At 43.4% G+C, this 22,467-nt stretch overlaps 1 protein-coding gene across 1 annotated transcript; it reads right to left on the reverse strand.

Annotated features, from left to right (window-relative positions):
* Window positions 1-14,062: 14,062 nt before the first annotated feature.
* Window positions 14,063-15,685, reverse strand: LOC120910416 (tigger transposable element-derived protein 1-like). The gene has a single exon (XM_040322173.1). It carries the CDS (start codon window positions 15,683-15,685, stop codon window positions 14,063-14,065), a length of 1,623 nt encoding a protein of 540 aa, XP_040178107.1.
* Between the last annotated feature and the right edge of the window lie 6,782 nt (window positions 15,686-22,467).

Genomic DNA, 22,467 nt, shown 5'->3' on the forward strand with positions numbered 1-22,467 from the left:
ATAACAAAATGTGGAATATTTCAAGGGGTATGAATACTTTTTCAAGGCACTGTATGAATGGTTTCCACTAAACCTCTTCTTGTGTTTCTTTTTATTATATGCTCAGTTTTAATTGTCTTAGTTGAGATAGGTCTGCTTTCATTAAATTGCATATTTTCCAACGCTGAATATTCTTTGTGTATGGATTTATTTGCTACTTAATTTAAACCTCCTTGTTGGGACATGTGTAACCTTTCTATGAACTGCAAATGACATTTGTGCTTATTAGTCAGCACTACTGCATATTTGTGGTGAACCTAAAAACATAATGTTGCTTTTCACTTGCCCACTAAAAGCCAGTAGGCTAAGCTTATAAACCAGTAATTGGTCATGACTTGGCAACTTGAGGCTGCATTGAGTTTTTTATTGGACCACAGAGTCTGGTGATATTATTATTGTTTAACTTAATTCCATTACTAGCACATTAATTTAATGTTTCTGCCTAAATTGATGATATAAAAAGCGAAGCTGGTCACAGATGACCCAGTCATAGCAGTATTCAAAAGTAAATATGATTTTTTGTTATTAATAGCAATAAGAACAGGAATAAACTGTTGTATCTTAAGATGGGTACTCAGTCTAGCAGCCGCCACTCTGCGTGTGGGTAGGCTATGATTGAAGTTTTACTAATGGACAAAAACTTTGGATCACTCACTGGAGGATTCATGGCTCCATGTTTTTAAGCCCTGTCGTCTTTTGTTTGATAATGCTGCTATTTATGAAAACTTGTTATTAGAATTAATATATTCTGGATTTATAATGTCGACTGTACAAATATGGACATACAGCTTGTTACGGTATGGCCCGTGGGACCCAGAGGCTCTTGAAGGGTGTGGGGTACTCCTATTTCAGATTCACCAATGACTCTTGTGTCTAGGGTCATCCTATGTCCACTAGGGGCATAGGATGACTGAGAAATTATATCATGGATTACATGAGATGGGACAATAATGATAATTCACACTGTATTGCAGGATATCTTGAAATATTGCAGGTGGTTAATTCTAAACCCAACAGGTCAATAGGACAGTGATTCATTCATGTGGGAACACAGGCTGTTAAGGGGGTAATTAAAGCGGGAGTTCACCCATTTATTACATTTTTTTTTTCCCCCTTAGATTCCTGCTCGTTTGGTCTAAGGGAATCGGCTATTTGTTTTAAAATATGAGCAGTACTTACCGTTTTCGAGATGCATCTTCTTCCGTCGCTTCCGGGTATGGGTCTTCGGGAGCGGGCGTTCCTTCTTGATTGACAGTCTTCCGAGAGGCTTCCGACGGTCGCATCCATCGCGTCACTCGTAGCCGAAAGAAGCCGAACGTCGGTGCGGCTCTATACTGCGCCTGTGCACCGACGTCCGGCTTCTTTCGGAAAATCGTGACGCGATGGATGCGACCGTCGGAAGCCTCTCGGAAGACTGTCAATCAAGAAGGAACGCCCATTCCCGCTGCCCATACCCGGAAGCGACGGAGAGGATGCATCTCGTAAACGGGTAAGTACTGCTCATATTTTAAAACAAATAGCCGATTCCCCTAGACAAAACGAGCATGAAGCTAAGGCTAAAAAGTTCTCTCTAAGGGTGAACCACCGCTTTAAGTCTGCTACTGTTATGTAAATTAACCTTAGTTTGGCTTCTAAAGACCTGTTGGGTGATGCTAATTAACACTTGTGTAAAAGTTCTATTGATGATAGATGTGGAATGTGAAATAACACAATCTAAAAGGTCAGATGTCTGACTTATGTTTACTAAAGGAATGTGTATTGTATTGAGGTGAAAGAGCTTATCTCAGAGTCACCTCGTCTGGGTAAATGGTTAGTAATTAGCTCATGTGGATTGTGTCAGACCCGGTGCCAGAAAGTCTACCCAAGAAATGTGTATTGGAGGCTCGTTAGCACCCATTGTATGATGTTGTGGGTGGAGTGTGTCACTGTCCCTTTGATTACTGCAGCATGCTTTCAACTGTATAAAAAGAGCCTAAGTTTACCATTAAAGTGTCATTCGTTTGGAACCAGAGAACAGAGCTGTGTGTCTCGTTTTCTGGGGGAAATCCATATGGATCCTGTCTGCTGGATTGTGGAGTGTCGATAAGCTGTCTTGGGTTGGTGGAATGGAATATCGTAACGGCGTTAACCCCTGACCGTTACACAGCTTTTATCTGGAAAGCTCTCCTTATTGCGCATCATAGCTTTAAAAAGAACAGGTCAGGAATCGCCATTTTGTAGAATTGTAAAATTGTAAGAATTTCAATTCTTTTAAATTGTTACAGATAGCCCCAGAAAATGGTTGTGTGTCCTGTTATTGACTGGTATTCATTGACTCTGTGTCTGCCCCAGATCATTGCTGACATACGAGCCAGCAAACTTGAACAATGACTGCATCTAAAATGATGCAGTCACAGTTTGGCTGACAAATTTCCACCTAACTAATTCGATTTTCTGAAGCTTGTCGAGCTGGGTGGTGGGAACAGAAGCACCTGCGGAATTAATTTTGGTGATTCAGCAAGAATCGACTAAAACTTGAGCTGTGTATGGCCAGCTAAAGAGAATTCTATATTTTAAAAGAATGCTTTGACCTTTTCCTCTAGATATGTAAGCATGTTAAAGCAGACATTTGGGTGCTATCCCAGCCAGGTAGGCAGGAGTTAATGTCTTCCCCAGTTCTTTGGTCTTTTGGCGGGTTCTTCTCTAGGTCCACTAATCCTGTAATATATAAATATGGGACAGTGGTACAGTACGAAGGAGGCCCGCAAAAATACTCGTAGAGATATTCACCCCTAAGAGAGGTCCAGTGAAGAGGCTACAAGAAGCCCTCAGTAGAGAGCTGAGAGGTCAAGGGCATGCATCAGGTCTGATGCTTGTAAGGGAATGAGAAGGGCAATACCCATGAGGGACAGAAGGATGTTGCTCATTGCTGCTTGGATAAAAAGTCAGGTTTGCCTTGAAGACACCAGCTCTGAAAGAGTGCCTCTGTTGAACTCTGTGTCACATGATCACTACCTTTGAATGTATTCTGAAGCAGTGCAGAGCCTGTAGTTAGAGTTAGGGAATTTAGGAATAATTATGCCTTATAATGTTGGACTCTGTAATTGCCTGTGCACTTTTATAAGTAAAGCTTTCATACTGGGCATTCCTGCCTGGTATGAAGTTACTGAAAGGGGTGTAATGCAAGTAAGTGGGTCTTAAACACATTGGGGTATGAAGACATCGGTGGAGAGGGGAGTACTGTGAAGACAAAGGTGGATACCTAGGGTAACAAAAGTTTTACAGCAGCCTGTCAATAGCATGAACCTGTTATAGGTGTCCTCTAGCAGCAAGGGTGATGTTGTTGGCACTCCTTCTGCCAGCTGTCTGTCTCCCAGAGCAATGGGAGTGGGTTTGCAACGCAGAGGTTCCCATAACATACAGAGGTACGGAATTTAGAGTTAAAGAGGAAGTAAACTTTCCTCTCTAACTTTTACCTACCGTAAGGCTTACCTATAGATAGTGTAAATATCTCCTAAACGGGCACCGTATACGAGATATTTACATTACATGCAGCCAATGATGTCACTGGCGCATGCGCTCTGAAGGAGCAGCCAGCTATGCCATTCCATCGTGGCTCCGGACAGTCACAGAGCCTGAGGCCTCGTACACACGACCGAGGAACTCGACGGGCGAAACACATCGTTTTCTTTGTCGAGTTCCTTGTTAGGCTGTCGAGGAACTCGACAAGGCAAGTTTCTCCATTCCCGTCGTGGAAAAAGAAGACATGCTCTCTTTTTGGCTCGACGGGATCCTCGACAGTTTCCTCGTCGAAAAATGTACACACGACCGGTTTTCTCGGCAAAAAAAAAATCCCAGCAAGTTTCTTGCTGGTTTTTGCCGAGAAACTCGGTCGTGTGTACGAGGCCTTAGGCTTGTCGAGAATCTTGACAAGCTTTCTTTGCGTACACACTGTCAAAACAAAATCTCGTCGTTCTCAAACGCGGTGACGTACAACACGTACGACGGCACTATAAAGGGGAAGTTTGATTGAAATATGCACCCAAGATATGACGGCGTAGGAGACTTACGCCGCTCGTATCTTGGCCAAATCTATGCGTAACTGATTCTAAGAATTAGGCGCATAGATACGACGGCTCACATTCGGACTTACGATGGCGTACGTGGAGATACGCCATCGTAAGTCCACTGTGAATCTGGCCCCTTGTGTTTTGCCTACAGTCTCTTATCATGATGTAAGTAGGCTACTTATGTTTTTAATAAAAGTGTTATAAAACGTTATTACACTGTGTGAGTTTTCTTATGGCTTGCATATCACCTTTCTGGATTGTGTGAAACCACTGAGGGGAGGCGAGTGGAGGACAATCATTCCAGGTGCTTCATAAGTGGATCCCTTATCTGGGCTGTGTTTACACAAGCTGTGTCTGTCTATTCTGTAACAAGAAGTGCAACTCCAAGTGTGTGGTGATGGGAGCACAGAGGACTGTATTTGTCGTTCATTCATTTAACACACCGGGTAGTAATTTATGGAAACAATCCTCTGCTGTTTTGAATGTATACAGTATATTGATTGATTGACCATGCTTGTTACTATTTTATTTCTGTGTATTTCATTGTTATATATGCACTGTACCAGGTGGGGATCTTGGGATTCCATGATCTTCAGACTTTATTTATTTATTATTTTTTGTTAGTATTAAGTCATCGTCCTAAAGCACAAAAGGATTGAGTACTGATATACTAAACGTAGCCAGCCCAAGGCAGGGGCGCTACATCACAGTTAGCACATGTCAGATCTAAGTGCTGGGGACCCACAGAGCATGGAGCATGGAAGTTCTCCCAAGCCTGCACATGTACAGCGCCCAAATAGGGAGGCATAAGAGGGTTTTTGGAGAGGTGACATTCATTGCTTTCTTACAACCGAGAGAGCTTCGTTGTTGGGGTTTACATACACTTTAAGCAGCTACTGTATTTTTCATTTTTTTGGATTGTTTGATTCAGGGGTGCCATGTTATAACACACAATTTCTACATATATTTGCATATACTGTATATGCAGCTGGGACTTCTGTATCTATCTTAACATTGTATAGGTCCTCTTTGCTGGCCAGTGTGGCAGTGTTCCAGGTAATTCTATGTATTAATGTTTAAAGAGCCAGTAAACCTAGAATTCCATCTGGATGAAATAAAAGAACTTTGAATAGTAGTTAAATAAGCACTACATGGGATTTGGCACTAAAATGCAGTGAACTGAGATTTATTATACTGAGCATAGCTGACTTCCTGTCTGATAATTCCATTTAAATATATTGCAATCAGTTTAATCAGATCTAAGCCTGAAGTAGCTAATTATTTGCACACAGCTGCATAGATAACATAAATAAAAAGAGAGTTCCTATACTAGTATAGTATGTGTATATATGAATAAATTACATATTTATGAAATGTCTGTGTTTTAATTGAATTGGTGATAAAAAGCTATAAAAGTTTGGCATCTGATAAAAAATTTTGCTGCCACTGTGAAATCTTTCATCCGTCTGAGTATAAAATTACTCGGCCAAGAGCGTTGAAACCTCCTTTCTTCGAATGTGTGTTGTACTGTAAAGAAAAAAAATATTGTTAAGGAAACCTAAACTGCAGGAGATCTTCAATGGATTTGGAAGTATCTGTATAAGAGCAGTCACCATTGTTCTCTATAACCTTTATTAGCGTCAACAAAAAAAGTCTGTGCTCGGCTCATCGCTTCACTTTGTTGCCAAATACTCAACATTGCTGTCTTTCAGACTATACAGACAGCCTCCGGGTTACAAACAAGATAAGTTCTGTAGGTTTGTTCTTCAGTTGAATTTTTATGTAAGTTGGAACAGGTACATTTTGTAAGCGTTCCTCCAGCCCAAACATTTTTTTTTTACGTTTTGGATAGTATAGCCCTTTCTTGACTAAGCCTATTTTTGCTAGAAAATTACTTAGAACCCCCAAACAATATATATATATATATATATATATATATATATATATATATATATATATATTGTAACGGAATGACCCATGGCACCCAAAGACTTTGTGAGGATGGGGGATGTCAGCGTCACTGATAACTCTTGGGTCTGAGTCCACTCTGTGCCCTTTGGGCATGGGGTGGCAAGTGAATCATAATTCATGTATTACATGAGATGGGACATCACTGATAGTTCGTATTGCAGGATTTTGAGACACTGCAAGATGTTGGTTAATTGTGACCCCAACCAGTCAATAGTGACTCATCTCTCTGTGAAGACTGTTAATATGTTAAATAAGGCTAGCTTTTGAAAGGCCTTTAATTGTGTGATAACACTGTCTAAAACCTATTGATGCTCAGAGGTGTGAATAGGTGTCAAGCTGTATGCGGAGACAAAACGTCTGCCTAGGAAACTCAGTGTGTGAAGGTGGTTTGTTTGTTATGTTATTAATTAAGGAATGTTTAGTAATTAGCCTTAGTGTGTGATTAGGGGGGTGGAGATCTCATTGTTGCTTTAATGCCCTGTACTGTATAAAAAGCTGAGAAGAAACCAATAAAGTGTCTCGTGTCTGGGGGGAATTCTTATGGATCGGGTCCTGTTGGTTGGAGTGTCGATAAGCTGTCGTGGATGGGATGGAAGATCGTAAACGGTGGTGACCGTTACATATATATATATATATATATATATATATATATATATATATATTAGCAGAGAATCTAGATAATAAAATGGCGATTGTTGCAATATTTTATGTCACCCGGTATTTGTGCAGCAGTGTTTTAAACGCAACTTTTTGGGAAAAAGACACTTTCATAAATTAATAAATAATAAAAAAGTAAAGTTAGCCCAATTTTTTTGTATAATGTGAAAGATGATGTTACGCCGAGTAAATCGATATCAAACATGTCACGCTTTATAATTGCACGCACTCTTGGAATGGCGACACACTACGGTACCTAAAAATCTCCATAGGCGATGCTTTAAGTTTTCTTTAAAGTTACCAGGTTAGAGTTACAGAGGAGGTCTATGGCTAGAATTATTGCTCTCGCTCTGACGATCGCGGCGATACCTCACATGTGTGATTTAAACACTGTTTACATATGCGGGCTCAACTTCCGTATGCATTTTCTTTGCTGCGCGAGCCCCCGAGGCCGGGGGCAATTTAAAAAAAAAGTCTTATTTATTTTTATAATATATAATTGTGTTTTATCCCCCCAAAAAAATGTGATCACTTTTATTGCTGTCACAAGGAATGTAAACATCCCTTGTCACAGTAATGGGTAGTGAAAGGTACTCTTTATGGAGAGATTGGTGGTTTAAAAGACCCCCTGAATACTGTACAAGTAACCCGGAAGTGACGTCATGACATCGCTTCCGTGTTTACACTGAAGAGACTGGATTGAAGCCGTTCGCGGCTTCGTTTCAGTCTCTCTCTGGGCACTGGAGGCGGCGGATCACGGATCGGGTCTCCCGGTGGGACGGGAGGCCCGGTAAGAGCGGCAGAGGCGGGATAACAACCAAGCGCCTTTTAGCCGCATCGGTTGTAATCCCTGGAAAGCCAATCGCCGGCTCTAAAAAATTATCATCCCGGTATAATCCCCCGAAAGCCGAGGACGCATATGTGCGTACACTCGGCGGGAAAGGGATAGGGAAGGGTTAACACCCCTGTAAGGTTTTTTTTTTAACTGTCTGAGCCCTTGTTCAGAAGATTTCACCTCACTTTCTGTCCCTGTGATAATTGGATTTTGAAAATGTTGGGTTGTTGTGGAAACGAGGATTGGTGATAAGGCCTCACTGGAGACACCTTTTCACCATTATAACTCTTAGGCCGCGTACACACGGTCGGACAAAACTGATGAGAATGGACCGAGGTTCAGTTTCATCGGTCCAAACCGACCCTGTGTATAGCCCATCGGTCTATTGTCCTTCGGTCCAAAATTTTAAAACATGCTTTAAAATCGACCCGATGGACCGCTGCTCGATCGGTCCAAACCGATGGGGAGAGTTACTTTCACTTCCTGTTGTATCCCTCTGTAAGTATAAGTTGGATGTATGTAACTCAGGGACTGCCTGTATCCTGTTCACAGACAGCCACCTCCATGGTAATAAGGGCACTTTCATTGTAACAGGGGGTGGCAGATAGAAGGGGAGTTGGACCCCAGATTATAGAATTAGAGTCTTTTAGGCAAACCAGGATCTAAGGAGTTATCGAAAATGTTTCTCTACCTAACAATGGTAGTAACAGGCACAGGTTAGGAAAAAATATTTGATCTTTTATAAGATTACAATGGCTGCCAGGTTTATACAATTATAGGTTGTACTTAATAAGGCAAGGAACAATAGTAAACCAACCTTATCAATCTTTTACTAGTTTAACCACAATCTACCAAAATCATGGACTGTTACTTACCATTTGAACATCAGAATGAATCCTCCACTGCAAAAGCTTGCTGTTTAAAATGCAAACTACAGTGGTATCTACACAAAGCTGCAGGCTATAGTTCTGCTCAAAGTCAGAGGCATAATTCGCTGTGTTATTACTTAATTTTCAGTTCCATTCATATGTGATTTAGAATGTTGAATTGTTCTGCTTCCCCCTTCATGCTAATTGGCAATGTAAGCTGATCATTAATTTCAGTTTGTGCTATGAGTAGGATTTGTCTCTTTTCTTATGCAGTGTAAGGATTTAAATATAGCAGTATGTGTAATCCATTTCTAGCAGCTTTAGTCTTGATAAGACTAGAGATTTTCTCTCCTTACAAGTTGCGCTTGATTCTTATCCTATTTCCTCATAATATATATGAAAAACAGTACAGTATAGATTACATAGACTATAGCCTCAGACCTACAAGTTAATGTGTTCTGTTATGTTATCTTCTTTCCCTCTTGATTTTTTGAACTAGTGGTACGTGAGTCCATTAAAATGTAGAGTCATAATTTTAGTCATAAGGAACTTTGATAATATAATTCATATTTTATTTCCCACATATCCTTCTTCTCAAATTTGAAATTCAAATACACAGACTGGATCTGGACATTTTTTTTTTTTTTTTGCAGCCTGACTTCATTTTAGGTTTGAAACCGTGTTTTTGTTCTCCAACTTTCCCTGCAACTTCTAAATCTGTGCACACGTGCCACCCAGCCATGAAGTGGATAAGGCCCCTTTACACCAGCAGACTGATCGGGTCCGCCTGTCTGTTTTTCAGATGGACCCGATCAGACCACCTGTTGTTCTCTATAGTGTGGACACCCACCGGCATCCGATCTGATCTGGTCCACTAAAACAAAACGAATGGGGATCTATTCCCCATCCGTCTGGTAGATCGGATTGGATAACATGGATGTCGGATGGAAACAGACAGGTGGTCCATTTCCATCCAGCCTCCCCATAGAGAACAGCAGGCTGAGCGGAAATGAACCTGTCATCCACCTACGCAGCGAGCATCATCGGAGAGATCCCCCACTGAGCAGGCAGATCCGCTTGATGGATTCCGCTCCGTCTAAAAGGGGCCTAAAAGTTTTAGCATCAAGCGCACTTACTGTACTTTTTAAAATGCAACTTTACCATTTGACAGGTGATATTATACTGCTGGCCAATAGTGGTGTGACTGATTGGAGCAGGATCTGAATTAGCCAGGCCTTGTGGGAGTTTGGTGATAAGCAGTTTTAATTTTTTTTTTAAATGAGATTGTTATTGAACAAGGGAAGATTCCATGTTTGAAATCTCTTTTGTGACTAAATAACTGATAATAACATGTGAGTCTCACTAGCTTGTCATTGTCCTTCTTCCAGTGTAAACCCTGTAACTGGATATATCGCTTTCTCGTTATGCTGTAACAAGCTTTTTGAAGCATTAGTTTTGACCTGTGATAAATATTCACATTCTATTCACATTTAGAGAATTGTGAACAGAGCTTGAATCCAGTTGTTTATCATTGTCTCTGGAAAGCTTTGTTTAGAGAGAATTGTTCAAAATCAGATTTTTTTGTTGGCCTTGACTGATAAAATCTGGGTAATTTGAGAGATTTGGGTTGGTTTATTGTCCATTTCTATGGGGTGTTAATCAATGTTATATCGTCTTGTTTTCAAGAAAAATGTAAAAGTTTCAGTAGTGACTTATTTATGTTATATGCAACCATTTCCTTTCTATTTAGATTTGCTCCTTGCAACCTCTGCTGTTTGGAAACAAGTTGTAACTAAGAAAGTTGCTCCCTGAATTATTATTGGTCTGTGAAAGTTTACAGACCGGTAACTGGCAGAAAGATCAAATATCTCTTTACAACTCTAGGGCTGTACAGAAGGTGGATGTGGCAGATCTCTGAAAAGCCATAATCTATAATGTATCTGATTGAAGCTATAATGTAATCTATAATGTATCGTATTGAAGCTGCCAACGTATCAGCAAGCAGTGAAACACAAACATGTGGGATGCTCGTGGAAACAATCATGTAGGCATTCATAGATTTTACCCAGGGCCGTATTAACATTTTGGGAGCCTGTTGTAAGCAAACAGTCTTTAACGGCTAAAGTAATAGGCCCGGATTCAGATAGCAGTTACAACGGCGTATCTCCGGATACGCCGTCGTAACTCTGAGTGTGTGGGGTTGTATCTATGCGACTGATTCATAGAATCAGTTACGCATAGATTTCCCTAAGATCCGACCGGGGTAAGTCTCTTACACCGTCGTATGTTAGGCTGCATATTTACGCTGGCCGCTAGGTGGCGCTTCCGTAGATTTACGTGAGGAATATGCAAATTAGGTAGATACGCCGATTCAGAAACGTACGTCCGCCCGGCGCATTTTTTTACGTCGTTTACGTTAGGCTTTTTCCGGCGTAAAGTTACCCCTGCTATATGAGGCGTATCCTATGTTAAGTATGGACGTTGGGCCAGCGTCGAATTTTCCGTTGATTACGTTGTTTGCGTAAGTTGTTCGCGAATAGGGCTGGGCGTAATTTATGTTCACGTCGAAAGCATTGGCTTTTTGCGGGTTAATTTGGAGCATGCGCACTGGGATACGTTCATGGACGGCGCATTCGCCGTTAGCCAAAAATGTCATTTACGTGGGGTCAGCCTTCATTACCATACAACACGCCCACTGCATGGAGAATTTGAATTCCGCGGGCTTACGCCGGACCACATACGCTAAGCCGCCTTAACTTAGGGCGCAAGTTCTTTCTGAATACGGAACTTGCACCCTAAGTTACGGCGGCGTAACGTATCTGAGATACGTTACGCCCGCCGATAGATACACAATTGTATCTGAATCCGGACCATAGTCTGTATCAGGTCAACCTTCTTCACAAATGTTTTCTTCTTTTACTGGTCCATACTTGGTTTAGAATATTGTGACAGTACACAGCTACTTTAAGCCCTTTATGAGATATTTATATTTGTGATGGAAAACAATGTGCATTCAGGAACAAACCCCCTCTGTCATTGGGAAGAATTACCCCCTTACAGATAGATAAAAAAAATCGTTGGTGTCAGTGGGAGCCTATCTTATAGACACAACCTGTTCATTGCTCAAGGAACCCCTAGCAACCTCTGGAGGAACCCTGGTTGAGAAACTCTGTTCAAAGGTAATGTTGGGTATAGAGCGTACCTAGTAGTAGAGCCTGACTTGCAGGAGGAGACCTCTCTTACAGCCCTGGCTCAGGAGTCACTGGAGTGGGGACAGTGAGCTCAAGAATGCAGCGAGGTAGGAGTGCCTGGGGTAGTTGTAGTAGCCTGGCACAGTGGCAGGATGATGATCCTCCATGGATGGCTGGAACTGTAGGCAGCAGTAGAGATGGTTGTAGGTCAGCGACCCAGGAGCTGGTGGGTACAGGAACAGCAGGAAGCTGGAGCAGGGTGAGCCAAGCCAGGTAACACAGAGCAGCAGACAGTAGCAGGGTCAGACAGGCCAGGTCGGAGCAGGTAATCAGATGGTTGGATACAGGAGACTAAGCGTGGTCAGAGGTACAGGCAAGGTCTGGCAGCAGGTTAGGCAAATAGAAGACTGAGCAGGGTCAAAGCAAGCCAAGGTCAGGATTGGAGATATTGGAAGGTCAAGCAGAGCCAGGTCGGTACAGGTAACAGATAAACAGGTATGCAGATTACTGGTACAGAGCTGCAGATCAAACAGCAATGCATCATTGCAGCTGCTGGCTTTTTAAAGGCATAATGGCGCCAAGTAGCGCTAACGTGCACAAGTGCACACCCGATAAGCAATTGCGCAATTGGCGCACGCTCGCGCGCATTCGATGCGCGCCGGCACACAGGCACGGATAGATGCTGCTACCTATTCTGCACAGCAGCGCGTGTGCGCATGCGCACGCAAGAGCCTTCTTCCCATACCAGCAGGTCCCTGACCGGTAAATAATGTGCACAAAACAACTTGGCTATTTATGATTGCTTTAATTTATAAAATGAATATCTAGAATCTGTTTACTTTGAAATATTCCTCTGTTATATATAGACCAGCTCCTAGTAGCGTCCAGAAAAAAATCCAATATTTTTCTCCTGAAATGAATTTATAGCACAGTATCCGTTTCCACTACACACGTCAGCCCTCTTGATAAGGAACACCCCCATATCATTAGCTTTTCTGTATCCAGTTTGTCTGTCTTCTACGCTTGTAACTTCCTCCCACTCCTTCCTGCAAGACTGCTCTCATTCTGAACTCCATACATCCTAGTGTTCTGAGCTGTATACTATACAACTGAGTTTTACAGTAAAACGCTTTCCATGATCTACTTTGCCTTACATGTTCTGTTATGAAGTCATAGCTCTTTTTTTTTTTCCTATGCCTGTTAAACAGATTCTTCCCTTTTCAAGGACATGTGTTCTTTTATGTAGCTAATGTAATCACAATGGGAATGTTTATGTCTGCTCATTTTACATCTAAAGCCATTTAAAATAAATTTAAATAAACACTGATTGCTGGTTTATGGGCCTTTATTAAAATAGATTCATGCAAATAATACGCAAACTATAAAGAAATTATAAGCATTAAATAACCAAACTGTATTTTAACTGTACCTATAGGCACATTGGTCCATTACCAAGCTCATCTTAACCCCTTTGTGCCTAAAGGGTAAAACAAATGTTAATGCCTAAGCCCAATTTTGCAAATTTGACATGTGTTAGTAAATCTGTAAATATCATCACAACTACTTTATGCATCCAGGTGGATTATACCTTGTTTATTTCAGGACAAATTGGGCTTTGATTTGGCGGTAAATGGTAATGGATAACTCCTGATTATTATTATTATTTTTTTTACCAATTTTTTTTTTATTTAGCTGTATATTTCTTGCTACTACCATAACCTAACACCAAGAACAACCCAAAATAAATTCTCCTGTAATAGTGCGCATTTTTCTTTTTTTTTTAAATCCTACCTGCCGTCGTATCAGATAGAGATACGACGGCGTATCTCCTGATACGCCGTCGTATCTCTGAGATCCGACGGTCGGATCTATGCGACTGATTCATAAGAATCAGTTACGCATAGATCTCCCTTAGATCCGACAGGTGTTAGGCTGCAATCTCCCGCCGGCCGCTAGGTGGCGCTTACATTTGTATACGCGACGAATATACAAATGAGGAGATCCGCCGATTCAGAAACGAATGCCCGCCCGTCGTTTTTTTTTTACGTCGTTTGTGTTCGGCTTTTTCCGGCGGATAGTTACCCCTACTATATGCGGCGTATCCTATGTTAAGTATGGCTGTCGTTCCCACGCCGAGTTTTGAATTTTTACGTCGTTTGCGTAAGTCGGTCGCGAATACGGATGGACGTACAGTGATACCTCGGTTCACGAACTTAATTCGTGAACTGACTCTGGTCGCGAACCGAATTGGTCGCGAACCGAGGCACATTTTCCCATAGGGTTCAATGTAAATCCGGTTAATCCGTGCTGACCTTTTTTTGGGGGTTTTTGAAGCACAAAAATTACAATACACATTAGTACAGTATAGTAATGTATAAAGAGAGGACACTAACCTTGCTTGTGATGACTTCTGGCATGGAGGAAGGCAGGTGGGAGGCAGGTGGGAGGCAGTTATTGTTTGGAGGGAGAGTCCCCCTCCATAAGGACATCAGGGGGATCTCCTTCAGGGGTTTCCTCTCTCCTTTGTCTCCTAGCTGCAGGCTCAGTTTTGCTGAAAAATCTGTCCAATGTCACTTGTCTCTTCCTGCGCTGCATAACCCTCCGGAAATGAGAGACCACATTATCATTCATGAGATTTAACACTCTGTTCACGACAGTTATGTTGGGGTGGTGCTTTTCAAAAAAATCATGGCACTCATTCCATTTTTGCATAATGGATTTTATGGCATCACTGCTAACCTCCTCCCTTTCTTCCTCTTCCTCAGTGGAATGCTCCTCAAGAAGTGCCTTCTGCTGCTCACTGTGGAGTTCAGAAAGTTCTTCCGTGGTCAGCTCCTCCCTATGTTCCTCAACAAGCTCTTCCACATCAGCACCATCAACGTCCAGACCCATACTCTTGCCCATGGACACAATTTCCTCCACTACCTCAGCATCAGGCACTTCAATGTCATGTTCACGTTCAGCGACACATTCTGGCCACAGTTTCCTCCAGGCTGAATTTAGGGTTCGGGGAGTGACCTCTTCCCAGGCTTTGTCAATGAGGTTAATGCAGTGGGCAACATTGAAATGTTTCTTCCAGAAGTCTTTCAAAGTCAAGGACGTCTCTTCAGTGACATTAAAACACCTAGTGAAGAGCGCCTTTGTGTACAGCTTCTTGAAGTTGCAGATGACTTGCTGGTCCATAGGCTGCAGAAGTGGTGTTGTGTTGGGGGGGAGGAACTTTACCTTGATGAAGTCATACTCAGCATCCATATCATCCACCAAGGCTGGAGGGTGTGCCGGGGCATTGTCCATCAGAAGAAGGCACCTTTCAGGCAGCTGGTTATCAGAAAGATATTTTCTGACGGTGGGTGCAAACACCTCGTGCAGCCATTCCATAAACAATTGCCTTGTGACCCAAGCTTTGGCATTGGCTCTCCACATGACGGGCAGTCTGGCCTTGTTCACATTTTGTTCCCTAAATGCACGAGGGGTCTGAGAATGGTACACCAGTAGTGGTTTAATTTTCAGATCGGCGCTTGCGTTGGCACACAGCAAAAGGGTCAATCTGTCCTTCATGGGCTTGTGCCCTGGTAGTGCCTTTTCCTCCTGCGTGATATAGGTTCTGTTCGGCATTTTTTTCCAGAAGAGCCCTGTTTCATCACAGTTGAACACTTGTTGAGGGACGTATCCTTCTGTCTTCATGAATTCCGCAAAGTCTAACTTGTAGGCTTCTGCTGCGGCCTTGTCAGAACTGGAAGCCTCACCATGTCTAATCACACTGTGGATGCCACTTCTCCTGCGGAATTTTTCAAACCACCCCCTACTGGCTTTAAATTCGTCACTTGCTGCAGTTGTAGAGGGGCTTCTTTGCAGTAAATCACTGTGCAATTTCCTGGCTTTCTCACAGATCATAGCTTCACTAACGCTATCACCTGCCAGCTGTTTCTCATTCAACCACACAAGCAAAAGTTTTTCCACCTCTTCCAGCACTTGCGTCCTCTGCTTGGTTAACATTGTTACTCCTTTTGCAACATCAGCTCCTTTGATGGCGGCTTTGTTTTTCAGAATAGTCGAGATTGTTGACTTTGCCATCTTGTACTCCGAGGCCAGATCAGTCACACGAATACCACGGTCATGCTTTTCTATAATTTCCTTCTTCAGCTCAATGGTTATTTTCTTCACAACCTTGCTGTCACCTTTACTACTGCTCTGCACTTTCTTTTTGCCCCCATGCTTGCGCTGCACATTCTTGTCACCTGCATTTCCCCTTTGCACATTGTCACTTGCATTTCCACTTTGCACATTGTCACTTGCATTTCCACTTTGCACATTGTCACTTGCATTTCCACTTTGCACATTGTCACCTGCATTGCTGTTCTTGTCACCTTCATTGCTGCTCTGCACTTTCGTCTTTCCACTATGCTTCTTGGGAGCCATATTGCGCTGCACATTCTTGTCACCTGCATTTCCCCTTTGCACATTGTCACTTGCATTTCCCCTTTGCACATTGTCACTTGCATTTCCCCTTTGCACATTGTCACTTGCATTTCCCCTTTGCACATTGTCACCTGCATTGCTGTTCTTGTCACCTTCATTGCTGCTCTGCACTTTATTCTTTCCACTATGCTTCTTGGGAGCCATATTGGGTGTCCAGTGAACTGTACAATACAGCAAGAACAGCAAGAACAGTACTGTAGTACAGTACAGTACTGTATGTGCTAAAAAGCACACCAAAAATCAAAAAATACCTTGAAATGTATGCACAGTACTCGCAGTACACTTCTTTCTGTGTGTCTTCTTCTCTCCACGATCTTCCTACAGGAAGTCACGACCATGTGACAGCCTGGAAATAGCATTAAAATGGCCGCGGCTCCTGTTCGTGAACCGAGGCGGAGTTCGTGAACCGGAGCATATTTATATGAACTTTTCTGTTCGTGAACCGAGTTGTTCGTGAACAGAAGCGTTCGTGAACCGAGGTATCACTGTAATTTACGTTCCCGTCGAAACCAATGACGTCCTAGCGACGTCATTTGGAGCAATGCACGCTGGGAAATTTAGCCGGCGGCGCATGCGCAGTTAAATCGGCATGGGGACGCGCCTGATTTAAATACTACACTCCCCCTAGCTGCGGAATTTGAATTCCGCCAGGGGATTTACGATCTGCCGGCGTAAGTTTCGAGGTAAGTGCTTTCTGAATACAGCACTAGCCTCTCAAACTTGCGCTGGCGGATCGTAAATCAGATAGATTACGCAGATCTAAAGATCCGCTAATCTATCTGAATCTACCCCAGTGATACTAATTAAAAAAAAAATCCTGTCCAAAAAATACTGACCCTGACCTTTGACCCTGATATTAAAGAGGAGGGAAGTTTGGGACTTTGAATGAGGTACAAAAATTAACCGGATGTAGAAAATTATTTTAATGGATAATCATAAACATGACAAGGTATAACCAAGATGCATATTGCAGTACAAGGTATGGTTGCATAAACTCTGGTAAAACATAAGAGATAAAAAAAAACACAGATGGATATGTGATGTCATAGCCACTATTACTCATGTACAAAATTGTATAAAACTTTTTTTACAAGGAATGATTGTCCTCACAGATAAAAAGTCATTTGGGTGTGCATCTTTGTAAGCTCTACGCTAATAAACATCACCTCTCTAGGAGCTTATGCATATGACAGTTCTGTAAAACAAATGATATAGAGCGTTGAACATATATTAGCCCCAATATAAAAAAAAATAATAATAAAAGGGTAAATGAGTGAAGAAACAGGCCATGACCCTGATATTACCTTTGACCTTGACCCAAACACTAACCCTGGCATTGACCTAGATCGAACCTTATTCTAGGTATTTAAAAAAAAAAAAAATGTTGTTACTATTATTATTGATGTTGTTGTTATTATTATTATTATTATTGTTTTTTATTTATTCTTTTAGGCCCCTTTCACACAGATGGACCGTTCAGATCCGCCTGTCAGTTTTGACGGTGGACCTGAATGGCCGCTCCATGCATCCCTATGGAGCGTCGGATGTCAGCGGAGACATGTCCGCTGACATCCGACCCTATCCGATCTGCTAAAAACAGACTTATGGGGACACGTCTCCATCCGTCCATGGCAAATCGGATCGGGTAAGATCTGATGAAAACGGACATGCTGTCCATTTTCATCAGATCACTCCATAGGAGACAGCGGCGCCCGACAAGCCCCTCCCCTCTCAGTGAGCAGAGAGGAGCTTGTCATCCGTTGGCTCAGCGGAAATCTGCGGACAGATCTCCTGCTGAGCTGGCGGGAGCAGGCGGACTCCGTAGCGACGGAGTCCGCCTGTGTGAAAGGAGCCTTATACTCATACTTTTTTTTTGACTGATCACTGTGATAGCCAATCAGAGGCTATTACAGCAATTAGGTAACTCGGAATTGGACACTCCAGGTCCTAATCTTTAGAACATTCTTTGGCAAGGAAATACTGTAAATTCCATATACCACCACAGTGTTCCTATTTTGGACCAACAAATAATTTCATAATAATAATAATAGGGTTGCTGGTTCGAATCCCAACCATGGCATTACCTGCCTACAGTTTGCATGTTCTCCCTGTGCCTGCATGGGTTTCCTCTGACACTCCAAAGACATGCTGGTAGGTTAATTGGCTCCTGTCTAAATTGGCCCTAGTATGTGTATGAATGTGAGTTAGGAACCTTAGATTGTAAGCTCCATGAGGGCAGGGACTGATGTGAATACATCAGTAAATAAATGATACATAGCAAGTTTTGACTAATTCCTGATGAACCAATCAAAATTCACTCTTTTTGTGGCCTTGCTTGGCTGCCTGACATCCTACAATTTAAAGTTTGAAGGAGTTGGGCGGAATATTGTTGGCCCAACAGCATCTGCATCCAATCACCTACAAGCACTGATTAGGTATTTTGATAGCTGATGGGCAAACTGTCAAAATACAGCAGAGATTCATCTATCCGTTCTGTGTAGCGTGGCGTAGCTAGCACATCTGGCACCCGGGGCTGGACATTTTTTTGCACACCCCTAAGAAAAATGGTATGTGGCAATATAGCGGTGCCATGCCAACACTGTGGGTGTGGTCAGATTGCATCAAGAGTGGGAGGAGCTTGAAGGGCCATATGCTTTAATGACTGTGCCATAAGCGAGTATGTAGCAGACAGAACAAACCTCAGTACACTCATTTTAATAAAATAAAACTGTTCTATTGCATATCCTTTACCACACACAGCTAGCCTTAAGGTGATATTAAAGTCTTGTTTTTTGGAGTTTTTTTTTCTAAATAATAAACATGTTATACTTACCTGCTCTGTGTAGTGGTTTTGCACAGAGCAGCGCAGATCCTCTTCTTCTTGGGTCCCTCGTATGCACTCCTGGCCCCTCCCTCTTTCTGGGTCCCCCACAGCAAGCAGCTTGCTATGGGGGCACCCAAGCACCCGCTGCTGACAAAAGCCAATCAGGAGTAGCCTGGACCGAGTCTCTGACATCACCTGCTTAAGCCCGCTTGCAGCTAAATATGGGTCATAGGAGTGCAAAACAATTTGCACTGCTGTGATCAACAGGAGAAGTACAACTAAACAGGCATAGGTGTGCGCAGCCTATTGCATTAGGGTTTGCACCCCAAAAGCTCAAACACACACTACCGATCACTCACGATCTTCATTCAGAAAGGGAAGGGGACAGTAAAATACATACTTACCGGCCCCTTCCCCCACTCATTCTAAAACATCCCCACAGCAACAGCCAGTGGGAGAGGAGAGGAGAGGAGGGGAGAGGAGAGGAGAGGAGGGAAGACAGAAGAGCTGTAGGGAGGAGCTAGGGCAGTAGGGGGAATTTGTGCTGCACAGGGTGATTGGGGTGTGCCTGGGCACACCTGGCACACCCTGTGTGCACGCCTATGCAAACAGGCTTTGGCTGTATTTCTCCTTTAATAAATCGATTACACAACCTGTCTCTCTGCTCCTGTTTAGCAATACTTGCGACAATTGATAGATGTCCTTGTTTATGTTGTAAACTCACCCTCCAGGGCCCAGACAGGCTCTTCCTCAGACAAGGCTTTAGACCCAGGCTCTTTCTCCCTGAAGCTGGAAGGTCCTTCAGGCACTCTCTTTCCTATTTCAGAGGGCCTCCACGATCCCCCTCTCCTAATCTGGGACCTCCAGGCAACCCCTCACCCAGTCCAGTATCTCCCTTGTACCCCCCTATCCAGGGGTCTTTGCCACACCAACCACCATTTCCTAGTCAATGGCCTCCTCTGCACCCACCCCCCTAGTCCAGGGTCTCCTTTGCACTCTTCTCCCAGTCCAATGCCTCCTTTACAGGCCAACGTTAAGAGCCTCCTTTGCACCCTGCTTTCCGAATACAGGTCCTTTATTAACCCCACTTTTCAAGTCCAGGGCCTCCTCTACACCCCCCAGTCCAGGGCCTCCTGTGTAACCCCCTCCTAGTCCAGGGCCTCCTGTGCACCCCACCCACTCCAGCACCTCCTCTGCACCTCCCCAGTCCAGGGCCTCCTCTGCACCCCCCCAGCCCAGGACCTCCTTAGCATCCCCCAAGTCCAGGGTCTCCTCTGCCCCCCCCCAGGTCACGGCCTCCTCTGCACCCCCCAGCCCAGGGCCTCCTCTGCACTCCCAAGCCCAAGGCCTCCTCCACACCCCCATCAGTCCAGGGCCTCCTCTACATCCCCCCCTCAGCCTAGGGCCTTTGCTGCACCCCCAGTCCAGGGCCTCCTCTGCATCCCCCCAGCCCAGAGCCTCCTCTGCACCCCCCAGTCCAGGGCCTCCTCTACACCCCCCAGTCCAGGGACTCCTCTGCATCCCCCATGTCCAGTGTCTCCTCTGGGCCCCCAGGTCAGGGCCTCCTCCACACTCCCAAACCCAAGGCCTCCTCCACACCCACCATCAGCCCAGGGCCTCCACTGAACCCTCCAGTTCAGGGCCTCCTTTAACCCCCCTCAGTCCAGGGCCTCCTCTGCACCCCCCCTAGCCTATGGCTTTCACTGCAACCCCCAGGCTAGGGTCTCCTCTGCACCCCCCCCCCCAGTCCAGGGCCTCCACTGCACCCCACCGTCCAGTCCAGGGCCTTCTTTGAAGCCTCCAGTTCTCTGGGATGCCTCACGCAGAAAAGACATAGGCTGTTTGGGCACTGGGCAGGGCTAAGAAGGAGACCTGCCTGTCCATTACACTTGATTGGGCAGCAGTGACACCCCGAGAGCAACGGTTCTCAGTACAGGTGGGGGCAGAACCCCTGGTAGCACAACCCTAGATGCGTCACCCAGGATAGGCACCCCCCCCCCCCAGATTCGGCCCTGAACGTAAATGAAGGAATCTGTTAAAAAATAATTAACACAAATACCTGTCCATTCCAAAAATGTAAAGCAATAACAGCAATAGCATTGTATTTGTTCTAATACAGTTTAAATGTTTAAAAGTATATATATTCGTATGGTATATGTTATATGTAATATGTACAGTATATGTTATCTTTTTCACTGAAAAACAATATATTAAATATGAATGGGCTATAGTATTTTTTTTAAATATGGTTGAACAACTTCCCCAGTAACATCTGGTATACTGTGTACTGTCCTTTGTGCAGCACTCATCAAATGTATTCAATTTCTCAGAGAAGATTGCCTATTAGCACTTATTCTGACTTTAATAATATGCAATCTGGGACTATGTCCAAATCCAATTCAAGTCCTAATGGAAAGGAGTGGCATGTTGGGCTTATTGCCTGACTGTATTTTTCTTTCCAGAAAAGGTGCCATGCCATCCCGTTCGCTATTAAAAGCAATCTGCAGTAGTTAATTTACTTCTCCCGTTATGATTCTTAATAAGCTGCTCAGTCTCTGTTGTTGGGTGCATGGTCTACCCAGATGACTGGAGCCGAGATGCCATAGTGATTGATGTTTATTTTCTAGACCTTAAAGGGGTTGTAAAGGAAAAACATTTTTTTCCATAATAAGCATCCTTTACCTGCGGACATTCCTCTTTTCACTTCCTCATTGTTCGTTTTTGCTCAGAAGTTGCTCTATTTCTTCTCTGTTCTGTTCACTTCCTGCTTGTCTGATTTTACTGACCACCGTGATGGGAGGCTTTACTGCGGTGGTCAGTAACGTGCTCACACCCTCCTGGGAACTACATCTGTGTGGCAGGACGCTCTCTACGTGTTAGAGACTTCAAGGAGGTGTGAATTACTGGGCGTGCCGCAGTTCATACTGGGAAATGTAGTTCTTACACGAACGAACGCCGCAAACCAGGAAGTGAATGAGAGAACAGAAACTAGAATGCCGGAGGTGTTATAGATGAAGGAATTTAATAGGTATTTACTAGTTTTTTAACAGAATCATTACACCATTCTGTCTGTCTACCTTGCAGACATTAATTTTAGGCAAAAAATGTTGTTCCTTTAGTGACCCTTTAAATAAGGATTACATTGAGTGCAGTTCCAGACATTATTTTGTGACCTCTTCCAATTACACCAAGTCTGAAGATTCTACTTTTATCTATATAATGCATTTTTTAAATCAGATTTCTCTCAGCGAGCACAGCCTGCCTGTTGAATGTTTACAACTTTCATCCTAGCATTTGTATTCTGCAGCTAGCAGTTCCAATCCCCAAATCTCTGTGGCTGCTGGTATCCTTCATTTTTGAATGGCTTCAAGTGGGCAATTTTAATGGTCTTCTGGTTAACCCTATCAATAGGCTTACCATCTTAACTAGCAATTCACCAAATGATCACATTATTTGCTGCTATCAGACCATAGAAATCTTGTGCCAGCCTGACATGCTTGGTAAAGTCTAACCTACTTGGCATAGCCTGGTGTTTGACAGATTCAAAACCCTT

The sequence above is a fragment of the Rana temporaria genome, chromosome 8 (assembly GCF_905171775.1).
Source record: "Rana temporaria chromosome 8, aRanTem1.1, whole genome shotgun sequence".
NCBI classification, from domain to species: Eukaryota; Metazoa; Chordata; class Amphibia; order Anura; family Ranidae; genus Rana; species Rana temporaria.

Excerpts from the sequence above, each read along its gene's own strand:
- LOC120910416 (XM_040322173.1), bottom strand. The coding sequence starts at position 15,685 with ATGGCAAAGTCAACAATCTCGACTATTCTGAAAAACAAAGCCGCCATC.